Here is a 14,197-nt window from a genome sequence, read left to right on the forward strand (position 1 = left end):
ACATGTGACCCAAGTTAGAAGCAAGGTTTCCTTGGGGCCTGTGGCTGACTCAGTCAGAAGAACATGTGACTGTTGATCTCAAGGTCGTGAGTGTGAGTCCCACATCGGGTGCAGAGATTACTTAAAAAAAATTTAAAAACTTAAAAAAAGCAAGGTTTTCTTTATTATTATTTTATATATATTTTATATAAAACATGATGATTCCATGTAATCACCACATTGAGCCTAGTTAACATCCATTTCTGTTTATCACAACTGGAAATGTACGATATTACTTGCCTCTCGTGGGAGGAGGCCAGGGATGTTGTTACTGTCCTACAGCCTCTCCACCTCCCACCCCTGATAGAAAATGATCTTACTTAACCCAAGATTAAAAATTCCTGCTCTAAGCCATTTTGACAGTTGGAGCCCAGATCCATTCACCAAGCTAACGGAATGAAACCCAATTTAAAACAGTGACTACCTGGCCAAGATTCCATGTGAACTAATGCTGACTGATCCAAAGTTAACTCGCACATCAGATCCCTTTCTTGCTTCAGATTAATTTCCCTAAATAGCCACCCTGTTGCTTCGTGTTAGCAAGTGCCCATGTTGTTGGTGGGTGTTTCTCTGTGTTTCTCTCTTTATACACAAGACTCTATTTTCAAGAACATTTTCAGTTCTCTACCTTCACCCAAATCCCCCTCCCGCCTTGTATCTATTTTCTCTTTCATAGCAACTCAAGAAAAGTTCTAAAAAGTATACAACTCGTGGAACATCAATATTTAATGGAAAGTGGAACTAATTTGAAAGTATCAGCATTTTAAGGCCATCTTGGCAGGGCGCATTTCAATAGCATATTATGGTTATTTATCACAAATCAAATGCAGTACATTGCTTGAAGACAGATTATTCTTCAAACTAATTATGACAATCTTATTTCCTGCTGTTTTTATGTTTCTTTTATGTGTGAGTCTCCCCTCTGAAATGTATTTTTCTTTTGTTTAATTCTGTAGCACAATCTTCCATTAAAACTCTAGGGTCAGAGGCTGTTAACTGCCAGTCAGGTTCTTCATCTAGGTTAGTGAATTAGCAGCTCACAGAATCTCACACCACCAAACAAAAAAACAAAACACCCTATGAATATAAGTACTGCAACTTTCTTTGATATTTGTTCAGAAGGAAAATTCATTTGTATAATCTATCAAGCATGTAACAATGTGCTTTTGATGGTGAAAATTGTTTTATAAATATTAATAGGTATGTTTTTTCACCCACTTTGTACACAGAATGGCCTTTGTTCAAGATGAATTTTCTATAGAATTGAGGTTTCATTAATGTGACATTGAATATCTTATGTCTGAACCAAGTTCAGTACCTCAAAAAAATACATTTTAGAGTAGTTTGTTGTTTTAATAAAGGAAAAAGCTAAGGTTTGAGCAAGCAAGTTTATTTTATTGCCCTGCTGTTGACATACCATCAATCCATTTTTAACACACGCCTACTTGGACGGTTCTTACAGGGGGAAATAAGCGTATAAGAGTCAATCAGTATTCAAGGATTAATCCACTCCTTTTGTGCAAGCTGCAAGTTTTTGCTTATTTTGTCTCTTACGCTTTTTTTTGTTTTCATGCCATTAGATGGACTTTCCAAAGTTTCTCTTTCACTGTAATGAGTATGATACCTGTGGCTATTGCAACATGGGATGTATGACTTAGTAGGAATTGACAGCCTTTTTCTTTAAATGACTGTATAGTCTCTATTATAACAAGTCATCTCTGCATATGTCTATGACAGTAGCCATAGAAATATGTAAATGAATGAATGTGGTTGTATTCCAATCCAACCATATTTATGAAAACAGGCAGCAAGCTGTCCCAAGGACTATACTTTGCCAGTCCCTGACTGAGATTCTCATTTGGGGCTATTTTATACCAATCGTTAGCCACCCCAGCCTTATGGAAAATTATGGTGTGATTTGAAAGTCATCAAAGTCATCTCTTCCACCTTCAGCCACTAGGTTAAAATCTCCTGCTCCATCAGGTACACAGCCTGAAATGCCAACTATTAAAATGTTTCCTGTGGGAAATTCTTATGTATTCTGAATATCATAGGTAACTTGTGCATCTATAAGCCAGTTGGCATTAGTTTAGATTCATGGTAAACAGAAGTCTAGGATAAGGGAATAGGACCACGTACAGGCAATTTTTAGTATAGGAGAGTCCTATAGCCAGGGGTGCGGCATTGGGAAGCTGAGTGTAAGAAAGAACTGTGCAGGTGGAGTATGCTGGTGGTATAATAGCCAGTGAGTACCAGCTGTCTGTGCTCCTCAGTGCTTTGCACACAGTCCCTACTGGCACTAACACCATGCAGTAGAAGATACTCTGGTTTTCATTTTATAGACAAGGCCACTGGGCTTAAAAGAGGTGATTATGGCTACCTGACTCTATAAAGTGTCTGAGTTGTAATTCATACCCAGGTGTGTTTGATGCCAGAGTACCCTAAGTGGTGAAGTTCAAGGAAGAACATCCAGACAATACAGCATTATAAACCGAGATAGTGAGGCAGGAGAGCACTTTGTATGTTTGGGACTCCTTTTAAAATATTAAGCAGGCATAACAAATATGTATCTTAAAAAAAGTCCATGTACCTCCTTAAAGTGCTTTATTCTTCCTGCCCTCTCCACCCACAGAAAAGATTAAGGCTTTGAGGGTGATACTTCATTTTTGGGTCAGGTCACGCTTCTTAATTCCTCACTTCCTATTTACATAGTCCTGTAACTTCCCAAAGCACTAAGATATAATGTACATTGGCCTAGTTATGTCATTTAGTTTTCTCTCCAGAGAGGGAACTGGCAAGGGGCCATTGCAGAGAGGCCATTTATCCCACAAATCTAATACCTGTAGGTACACCTTTATTTCTACTTGTTGGTATCCCTTTTATTCCACAGTCACCATCTTCAAGCTCTGGTTTAACTCTGAAGTTCTCTCAGGGTGGTCTTCAAATAGTGAACTCATTTCTATTCTTGGCGTATACAGTGTACCTCAGGAAAAAGCATCTTTTGAAAATCTGGCTTTGCAGAGGGTGGGGGGGGGGTGGGCTGCCTTCTGAACATTGCATACATATGCCTTAATTATGTTCTCTCAAGGAGCTTGGAACTATAGTCTTTGTAAGGGGCAAAGATCAGCCAGGACCTATTTTGATTTACTAGTTTATTGATCTTGACCAAGAATTCTTTTTTTTTTTTTGAAACTCTTCAGTTAGGAAGTCAATTTGATAGCCTTCGCCCATTCATTTTGAAGGTGTCGGTTACAGTCTTGGCAATGAGTAATGGAAGAGCTGAAATTACTAATAAATTAATTAAAATTTATTTATAAGCCTAATGGAAAGCCAACAATGAAGTTGCTTTCCTATTGATTATTTATACCAGTCATTAGCTGCTGACAAAATGCTCTTGTAGCAAGCAGAGAACGTTGGCCAATTCCTTTGGTAATTGTAGGATTCCATCATTAAGATTACAGCATTCTGGACAGTAATTACTCATTTGTTCCATGTATTCACAGTGTGTGGGTAAAGTGGTTGGACATTTTGTGGCAAGACCAAGGACTCTGGCAGACATTAACTTCTGTATAAGACTCTCTCTTCTCAGTCAGTGTTACTTTAAATAATTTGTGGTTTGGGCTTTCATGTATGCCAAGCATTCTTAGATATTAATATTCCAGTTCTGCATAGATTTGTATCAAAGTGTTTGCTTTTTGTGGCAGAGAGACCTTGGTATAGAGCCTCTACGTAGGGTCTGTAGCTCTAGGACATTGTAATGTTAACAGTATGTAAGCAAATGGGATTAACAGACCATGGTCATTGCTTTTGAGAGAATTATTACAGGTTGTTTCCCTTTGAAGAACTAGGTACCTTGTAGCAATGCTGGAGGAGAATGGGTAATTTCTCCAAAGTTGTAGGTCAAAGATCCCTGCCTATCAAATTCTCAAGTAAAGCAAGAGGTTAGGATGGAATGTCATCATACACAACTGACTTCTACCCTAAGTGATATAATAAAAGGGGTAAGATTCCAGAAACCTGCATGCCCCCTTTCCCCACTGCAGTCTCTCCCTGACAGTTCATATAGAAGATATCCCGTAAATCAAGGAAAGTTCTCTTTGCATGGTCCATTCATATCACCCAGTGAGTTTCAACTGTGTCCAGGGCTCTTGGCTGTTGAGAGAGTTAGAGATTTCTACCTGCACCAGAGAATAGAGACAGTAGAAATGATAATGCCTGGCCACCTTCCATTATATCTGATCAGTCTTGGTCTCTTAGTGTTTTATAACCTGAATCAAAAGAATCATATCCTGCACACATCAGGATGATGGTCCAGTTTGAGCAGACCCCAAATTAAATTTATCAGCAGATTGGGGATTGTTATATCCATTTTCCAAATAAGAAAACAGGCCCAAAAAGGAAGTAGGCTATTTTTTTTTTTTAATCAAGTTACAGAGTTAGTTAAGGATCAAGTAAAAAACTGTTGATTGTAACCTGGTATTCTTCCCACTAACTCTTTCAGAATTATTAGCGAGGATACTGATTAAATAGAAATTTCACTTTGCAGCATCAGAAGAAAGACAAAGGAGGATAGTGGGATTAAGTGTCATAATCTAGTTTTTCTTTGCATAGAAGGTAAAGGCAATGATTAGTGGTTATATACTAAAAATACGAAATGTAATAAAAATGGCAAATCAAAGCTGTATGTACATATGGCAGTCTATAACTTTTAATGGATGACCACAGTTTATATTATTGTTTTATTAAACAGAGACCAACAGGCATACGTTACTGTGCTCTTTATTAGAATGTAAGTCCTTTGAGGACAGGGACTATGCCACTCTATTTGTGTAGCCCTAAAGTTTAAGATCAAGGAAGCTGTAATAGCTTCTCCCACTCATATCATGAAAAAGATGACAGTATCTTATTTTTCTTTCTCCTGTGCCTGCCAGCCTGGGGAACTAATTTATAGATCCTTAAGAGATATTCATTTGGTGCCTTTTTTCCTTTATTTAGTTGTCTGTTTTGATGCAAAGATAAACTTTGATGATAATGCAGAATTCCGACAAAAGGACATATTTGCTATGGACGACAAATCGGAGAATGAGCCCATTGAAAATGAAGCTGCCAAATATGATCTAAAATATATAGGACTGGATGGGAACATTGCCTGCTTTGGTAAGAAAGTAGTTCTATCAAAAGCATAATTTGTGAATTTTTGCAGAATTTAGGAATTTATTTCTGAACCTTTCTGAAATGGTTATTTCCCTGTAGCCAGTAAAACTAGGAGTTTTTGTAGCCCCAAAGTCTTGGGAAACAATTCAGTTTCCTCCCAAAGTTCATTTGCTCAGTGATCATTGGTTTAAAGCACGGTTTCTCAAGTCTGGCACTATTGACATTTTGGGTGGGATAATTCTTTGCTGGGGAAGAGGCTGCCCTATACATTGTCAGATATTTAGAAGTGGTCTTTAGGTGTCACCTCCCTCCCCCACTGCCCTGCCACATTGTGACAATCAAATATGTCGCCAAACACTGGCAAGTATCTTCTGGTATGTAAAATAACCTCATCTGAGAAATACTATTTTAAAGCATCTCAGCTAAATTTTGCTTAATAAAAATCAAAATCTTTGCTGCCCCAGTCATTGTTAATATGCTAGGAACTATTCTGAAAGTTGGGTTTAAGATAACATTTCTCAGAGGAAGTAGAAGAGAACATACACTTGAATCATTATACTCCAGTTTCAGCTTTTATGATAACCAAATGATAAAATGTTTAATCCATTATCCAGTTTATTAATAAAACAATTGATTTTATCATACTCATCTAAATTTGTGGAAATGGCTTATTCAGCTGAGATAAGAATGGGTCTATAGAAGCAATATAATTTCTGTTATTGTCCACAGCTTATAGAGCTGAGATTTATACCCATCTGTGTTTCTGGTGGAACCAATTCATTGCACTGGAAACTGAGGTCTTAATCTTAATGGAATTAAAATAAAAAAGATTTGTAGCTCATTAAAGCAACAGGATTATTATATTCAGAACTGAACAGACCTCATCTGGTAGTCTGCTGAGCAATACAATAGAAAATGACATCTAATTACAAGTGATACCAAGAGCTCTTGCTTTGTATCGGAGTAATAACTATAATGTACCAAATCACTCACATTGTTCTGATCTTGATAAGCTAATGCGCTCTCAATATTTGTAGGCATTTAGAAAGGAGAATGATATAATGGTGTGTTTAGAACAAATTAAATACAGATTCTTTGTAGCCTCTGTGGGAGTATGCATGATTTGACCAAGTTAGCAGCCTCAAAAGCGACGATTAACACATTTCAAATTGTTTTAAGATCGTATATAAACCATTTTTATTGTAGTTGCCCCAGACTCAATTAAATTAGTCACAGTTCAGAGGCTTGCCTGGGGAATTCAAAGGTCAGAAAAAGTGAAGTATATTTTACCTTGAGAATTTCTGCTGTGTTCAGGAGGTCTGCTTTTTTTTTCTTTCTAACCTGAGGAAAGTAATTTCATGTAATTAAGCATAAGAAGCAAAAGAAGTACAATTAGTCAATAAAACTCAGCTCTGAAAAACAAGAATTTCAGTGTTTAAACTCTGTCTTCTTACAAAAAAAAAAAAAAAAAAAAAGCTCCTAAGATGTTAGCACATTTTGGTTCTAGTTTTAATGATCAGGTTGCTAGTGAACATTTCTTATATTACATTGAAGAATGAACAGAGGGATAAGAATATTATTTTGGTGCTCTCATTTATTCATTTGTTTTCTGAGTTTATCCACATAACCTATAAACATGCTTGGTTGCACCGAGTGTAAAAAAGTATGGAGCCCTATTGAAGTAGGGACCCCTGTGGTTCTACCCCAGAGGGATGCTACATTCAAAGGAGCATATTCTCAGCAAGCGAAAAATTAAACGAATTCCATTTTTTACCCAGGTCTCTTAAAAGATATTAAAAAGAATGTAATTCACAGACTCAAGCAGATTCTTGTAGCCTTCTTCTCTCTTTCTGGGTTCTTTTGAGTTCTGTATTTTTCCAGAACCCAAAGTTCCCTCTTCTACTACTAGCCCAAATTAATGAACTATGTAAATTCTCCCCTTTTATCTGTTTCCCAGACTGATTTAATTTCTCAAAAAACCTGTCTTCGTATTCCCAGGGGTTTGTTGTTGTTGTTGTTGTGTTGGATATTCTTTGTATGCATATTTCCTGATTTACCCTAAAAGTCTATGAATTTACCTGATTGAACATAGTTCCAGGCAGGACAGATTGACCTTGTAGTGACAGGGTTCTCTTTGCCATTATGGGGGAGGGAAATAGTTCAGGCACCCTTTCATGTTGCTAAATTTATCCTGTCTTGTGTGCCATTTACATTTCCCAGTGAATGGTGCTGGACTTGCCATGGCTACTTGTGACATCATCCTCCTGAAAGGTGGGAAGCCAGCCAACTTCTTGGATCTTGGTGGTGGTGTAAAGGAAGCTCAAGTCTATCAAGCTTTCAAACTGCTCACAGCTGATCCTAAGGTAACCTCTGTCTTTGCAGGGAGATTGCATAATGTTCTAATTTTTCACCATTAATAATTGCCTTTTCCTTCTGGAATTGCCTCCTTTCCTTCTGCCTTTTCCCTTAAGGGGAAATAAGCCAACACATTTATTTTGCAGCCACAGATGCAAATCCTGCTTTATATCTGCTTGGAGTATACATTGATTTACTCATTTCAGCTGAAAGGCTGATAAGTGCCCCCAGGATTTTATTTCAGTTGCTGTGCTTCCAAAGTCCTGGGAGATCTGAGGAAATAAAAAGAAGGGAGTGCACCAGACGGTGAAACACTGGTTGGCTTGAAACATGATTTGAGTAACCTACATTGAAGCGATTAGCTTACTTGACTTAGAGGACTCAGTCTCTGATTCCTTCCATATACATGCTACAAGTATTATCATACAGTTGGAGACAGAAGAAAATTGTAGGATTATAAAACTATGTATCACTAGAAAGAAATGACCCCATATTCTTCTGTATGTTTTTAATTTTCATCTGTGCCATAGTTCATAACGTGTGGTAGGCAGCATAGAATGTTGTTTCATGAACCTCTTTTCTTCTTGTCTAAGGTATAGCTATCATACCTATGCTAGTGCGTAGCAGAGATTCAGTAAACATTTTTCAAGTTAAATACCCATATGCTTTGTTTCAGCTGTAGGGTACCCAGTTGTCTGTGACAACAGGTTTAGGTGAACGTTTATTATATGGAAAAGACTAACACGTTCTGGACATCTGATATATGTCATTTAAGTCTCATAACAATTCTGTAAGGTGGTGTCTGTCCACAACAATTTGACTTTAAATTTTGAGAATCATGGGCAGCCCGGGTGGCTCAGCAGTTTAGCACCACCTTCAGCCCAGGGCCTGATCCTGGAGACCCGGGATCGAGTCCCACATCAGGCTCCCCGCATGGAGCCTGCTTCTCCCTCTGCCTGTGTCTCTGCCTCTCTTTTTCTGTGTGTCTCTCATGAATAAATAAATAAAACCTTAAAAAAAAAAAAAAAACCTTTGAGAATCATTATCTTGATACTGTTAGAGTATATGAGACATTCTCTTGTTTTTTTTTTTTTTTTTTCCCTTGGTTCTTAATATATCTGAAGACATGGGAAATGTGAGCCATCACTAAGAAAATCATAAACGAAAATGACACCAGATTCTTTTTTTAAAGAAATGTGATCTGAACTTAATATGGAAACTTCTCATTAATAAGTGGACCATCAATAGTCTTTTGGTTCACATATATAAAATTTTGTTTTGTAATAGTTGTATGTTTGTCTATTTTCATTGTGACTCAGATGGTTGCAAACCTTACACTTTTGTTAACTCTTGTCCATCTGATTCACAAAATAAATGGTGAGGTATTGTCAGCTGCTTATTTTTAGTTCTCCAGTGCTGTCTAGGAAGAGCAAAGTCATCAAAATCCAAAGTCACCCAGCCATGAAGAAAGTGTTTGCAGTTGGTTTTTCTGTTTATATAAGTACCTTATTTTCACTACTTAAGTAGGAATATTATCAATGGCTTTCTAGCTATTAACTTAGTTATCCCTTATTTTCTTTTTTTAAAAAATTTTATTTACCTATTTTTGAGACAATGCATGTAAGAGTGGGAGAAGGGGCAGAGGGAGAAGGAGATGCAGACTCTATGATGAGCAAGGGAGCCCAATGTGGGCTTGATCCCATGACCCTTGGGTCATGACCTGGTCCAAGGGCTGCTTATTATTAACAGGCTTGAGCCACCCAGGTGCCCCTTCTTATTTTCTGAAGGAAGCATCATTTTCCTCCCAGAGAGTTTCCTATCAGTTAAAAATCTCTAAGTACCATGGACGTAACTAACACACAGCTCTTTAAACTGCTTGAACCACAAAGTATTCAGAGAACAGCGCGACTGTGATAAAAAACTAACTTTTAGTGTCTACTGAAATTCAGTGCTAAGAATAATAGAGAGCTATCGAGGGAGTAAATCTACCAGGACAATCATTGCATTTTCTTTGGAATATCTTTTCTTAGTGGCTGATCTGGAATTTTAATTTTGTAAAAATGCAGGAAGGGAAGGAAAAATCACTTGCAGAGCCATTTTTTTTTTTTTTTTTTTTTAAACAGCCTCTTAAAAATTTTTGACTTTACCCTATGGAATATTTTCAAATGCTTGGAGTATTTAAACTTTTTTTGAGATTGCCTGTCATCTTGGGTAGAGAAAGATATGTGGGAGTTATTTTATTTTTCTTATGCTATATCAGGAAAATGAATGCATAGCTCATCTCACTGTAAATTTTCCAAATCTTGAAATTTCAAAGACGGATAAAAAGCATAGAAATGTAATGGGTATTTTCAATCCTGGCATTGTTTAACAGGTTTCAGAGAACAGAGCCTTAAAAATAGTATAGATGAGTTGATTTGATTTTGCAAGAAAACTGATTGTAGTTCTGGCAGTAATTATTTCAAGTAGAACCCCATTCAGCTGCCCAGAAGCAGAGAATCCCAAAAACCCAAAGCTAATTATTACAAAGGTATTGATTTTCTTGTTAGATGTAAGGATTAGTGAGTTGAATACACTGAAACTCAAAATTGCAAAACTCCTGTTGTTGTTTAACTTGAATTAACTGATAGTAACAACTATTTGTTTGTCATATGTGTGAGCTAATTCTATTGATGAAGTAATAAATGTTATAAATGTCATCATTCAAGAACAATATTATTGGTTAACCTATATTTCTACACATACTGTCAGCCAGGGAGCTGAAACTTAAATTTATTTTCTTTGACTATTAGCCCAAATGCCGATATTTACTGGTACCTAACACAAATGTCTGTATAACTGATGTGTTCCTTATTTGTTTATAATATATGTGAAACAGAGCTCCTCCACCAAACTGCCTAGAACAAGAATCTTTTCAAGATAGCTCACTTAGAAAACTGAATTCACATTAAATATTTTGTAGTTCTCTTATTTTCTAGTTGGGCTGGAGACAAGAGAAAGGCAATGGAGTTTGTTCTGGTGCTGTAATAGATCTGATCTTTATCATTTTTTACATACAGAATTCTAAGCACTAGTATTCTTTAAGTTATGACTTAAAAAGGAGTAAAAAATCACAAAAATAGGAAGTAGATGTAGGGTTTTTGTGGTAATCTCTAAAGAATTTAGACACACTTAAGGAGTAGCCCTCCAAAGAATATGATCCTTAAGTTTTTGTTTTCCTGAATCATAAATAAAATAAAAGCTTTGGCTTTTATTTCTTATTCTAAACTTAGAATTCTAAAGGTGCAGAAAATGAGTACAAACGACATCTGGAGTATGTAAAATATCCTACATAAATGAATAAAAGGAAAAGACCATTGACAGCAATCTCAACAGTCGCACCAACTTTGTTGGCCAAAGTTAAACAAATCTGTTGCTTCTGGAGGCCTGATTTTCAAAACCAGTGGTGTGGGATTGACATTTGTGAAGTCACCGCACCTGATGTGTCTGTGCTTCCTGGTTTGGCTCCAACTTAGAGTCATATTTTCAAAGCGCTTCATTTTTAAATTTGTATTCCTTTAAATATTATCATTCTTTGATCTCAGTCTAATTAACATACAGAGTTTTTCAAAGCTCTTTAAATATCCAGGAAGAAATGTGCTACATAAGAACCAAGTATTAGTTTAAAAAAAGGAAGGGGTTCTTAGTGGGGCTTTGGTACCAGACTGCCCAGATTCCAGTCACATTTTTACCACTTGCTGGTTGTGGGAGCTTGAGTACATTATTTAACTTCTATATATCTCAGGTTCCTCTTTTATAAAATGAAATAATAATAGTACTTATTAACGCAAAGGGTTGCTTCATATGTTGTTTTTAGTATTTGGAGTTTCACTTTCTTTAAATTTTTTCATTGAGATTTCATTGACATATAACATCATATAAGTTTAAGATGTATAATGTGTTTGATATATCTATATGTTGCAGTATGATGACCAGTATAGCATTAGCTTCCACTGTGTTCCGTAATTATAATTTCTTTTTTTGTGGTAAGACCATTTAATCAGAGAGTTGCTTATTATATTAATTGAGATACACATATACATTTCCCATTTTTTTTAAAGATCTTATTTATTTATTCATTAGAGACACACACAGAGAGACAGAAAGAGACAGTCAGAGAGACGGGCAGAGGGAGAAGCAGGCTCCATGCAGGGAGCCTGACGTGGGACTCGATCCCGGGTCTCCAGGATTATGCCCTGGGCTGAAGGCAGGCGCTAAACTGCTAAGCCACCCAGGCTACCCCATTTCCTATTTAAAGGAGGAATAATTTTATATGATAGTATCATTTAAAATTCTTAGTAAATTCTTATTGAAGTATGAAAATATAGAATAGTATGTAAATAAAAAGTATATAGCTTGATGAGTTACCACAAAGTGAACATAGCCCTGTACCTGGCAGCCAGGTCACAAAATAGAACATGGATTAAATATTTGTGTTACCCCAAAATTGATACGTTGAGATCCTAACCCCCAATGTGATGGTATTAGAAGGTAGGGCCTTTGGGAGATAATTACATCATAAGGGTGGAGCCTCATGAATGGGATTAAAACCCAAAGAGCTCCCTCACCCCTTCCTCCATGTGAGGATAGATCTAGATGATGGCCATTTCTGTACCAGGAAGTGGGCTCTCATGAGACACTGAATCTGCCAGTGCCTTCATCTTGGACTTCTCGCCTGTAGAATTGTGAAAAGTAAATGTTTGCTGTTGTACCACTCAGTCTATGGTAATTTGTTATAGCAGCCTGAACAGACTAAGGCAACCAGCATCTTAGAGACCAGTAGTTCACCCCTGCCCCATGCTTCTCCTTCTCTGCTTACTCCCCAAGGGTAACACAGCTATCCCAACTTCTAATGTCTTAGATTTGATTCGCCATAATATAAATAGGATCATACAGTGTGCACTCTTTTGTGTTTGCTGTCTTTCACTTAACCTTTATTTGTAAGATTCGCCCATGTTTTATGTAGCAGTGGTTTCCACTTTCTTGTTGCTATATGGTATTCTATCTCTGCCAGAACTTTATCCTTTTCTGTTGATAGACATTTGTGTTACTCAGTTTTGGCTATTACATTGCTATGAACGTGTTCTCATACATGGCCTTTGGACCACATTTTTGTGGGTTATATTCTTGGACCTAGGATTTCTGGGTCATAATGTACACACGTATTCAGCTTGAATGGATACTACCAAGCAGCTCTCTAGGTGTGCCAGTTTACAGTCTGGTGTACACCAGAGTTGTTGGGCATTCCAGTCTCTCCACATCCTTACCAACACTCGGTGCAGTCAAGCCTTTCCAGTTTTAATCATTCTGATAGATACATGGTGTATTCATTGTGGCTTTCTCTCATGGCTGATGAGGTTGAACACCTTTTAATATATTTATTAGGTGTTAGGATATACTCTTTAAACTTCTGTCTGTAAAGTAGACATGAAAATGATACCCCAAAGCATTGCTTTAAATATCAGAGATCATATATGTGTCAATACTTGGCAGATGTTTCTAAAGTACAGTGAAAACTTTAATTTGTATTGTTGTTTTTTGAATGTTCAATTTCATTATCATTCTAAGGCTTAAATTTATAATTACTGAAACAGGAGGGAGGAAATGGTCATCTATAGGATGGGAGGTTCATTGACATCAGTGTTACCTCGTGTCTTCTTTTCAAGTGGATAAAGTGTGTAAGCCAGCAATTCAGTAGCTTACAGTAATTCTCTGTTCAGACAGCCAAGAAAACACAACTTAATCGAGGAAGGATTAAATTCATGTGTGCAAGAACTGCAGAATATCCTTTGGTATAAGTTTGAGAAGAGTCCAGCTATTTTGGTTCTGTGGTGTGTGCTTGAAAAGTCTTTCGAATTTGAGTCTGCAGTAGTAAAACTGGATGCCACATTTTCAGTAGCAAATGCCTTTCAGCATGCAAATGCCTTCAGTTTTAATAAATATGCTTTGGGACTAATATGTGCTCAATGCCTCACACACATATTGTTGATCATCATACATTTAGAATATATTTTAAAAAACACAGTATGTTCTTTCTCACTTATTTACATGTTTATATCAGAGGCTTGAACCAAAACTCATTTTATTACAGACCACATATATTTGCTGAAATACCTTATCTGTGAGGGAATATTTATTTTGGGGAGTACTTGTAGGGATTAATTTTCAAATATAATGCCCAATCCTTTAAACAACATGAACATTATTTTTGAAATAACTACTCCATCCCTGTTCTTACATGCCTCTTTGAAAAAAAATTTTATGTTTGCACGGAGTTGGAAGAAGTAAAAGTCCAGGCAGCCATTCTTTGTGGTGACAGGCTACCTAACAGTCTATTTGAGAAAAATAAAAATGATTTTGTGCTTATGGATTGGTAACCTGTGGCCTGGTTTCATGTAGGGTAACAATGTATGTAAGCTGGAGAAGGGAAAGCCAGCTGCCCCACTCATTGCTCTTCCTCTCCTCAAACTGCTTTTCCTCGTGTCTTGCACTTCTTTCTCCGATGTCCAGTTGATCCAAATTTCCATACATATCTGGCTGTCCTTGGCCAACACATGCTCATTCCATTTTACCTGCCAGCACTTCCCAATAAGAGCTGGGTCCCGAGAAG

At 36.9% G+C, this 14,197-nt stretch overlaps 1 protein-coding gene across 2 annotated transcripts in view; it reads left to right on the forward strand.

Annotated features, from left to right (window-relative positions):
- The window catches only part of SUCLG2 (succinate-CoA ligase GDP-forming subunit beta), a 254,313-nt gene that overhangs the window by 151,553 nt on the left and 88,563 nt on the right, over positions 1 to 14,197 (forward strand). For both annotated transcript variants that reach the window (XM_025456519.3, XM_025456520.3), the window contains 2 exons: positions 5,035 to 5,196; positions 7,414 to 7,556. In XM_025456519.3, coding sequence (XP_025312304.3) covers positions 5,035 to 5,196; positions 7,414 to 7,556 — 305 coding nt within the window. The remainder of the gene's footprint in view (positions 1 to 5,034; positions 5,197 to 7,413; positions 7,557 to 14,197) is intronic.

The sequence above is a fragment of the Canis lupus genome, chromosome 20 (assembly GCF_003254725.2).
Source record: "Canis lupus dingo isolate Sandy chromosome 20, ASM325472v2, whole genome shotgun sequence".
Classification (NCBI taxonomy): domain Eukaryota; kingdom Metazoa; phylum Chordata; class Mammalia; order Carnivora; family Canidae; genus Canis; species Canis lupus.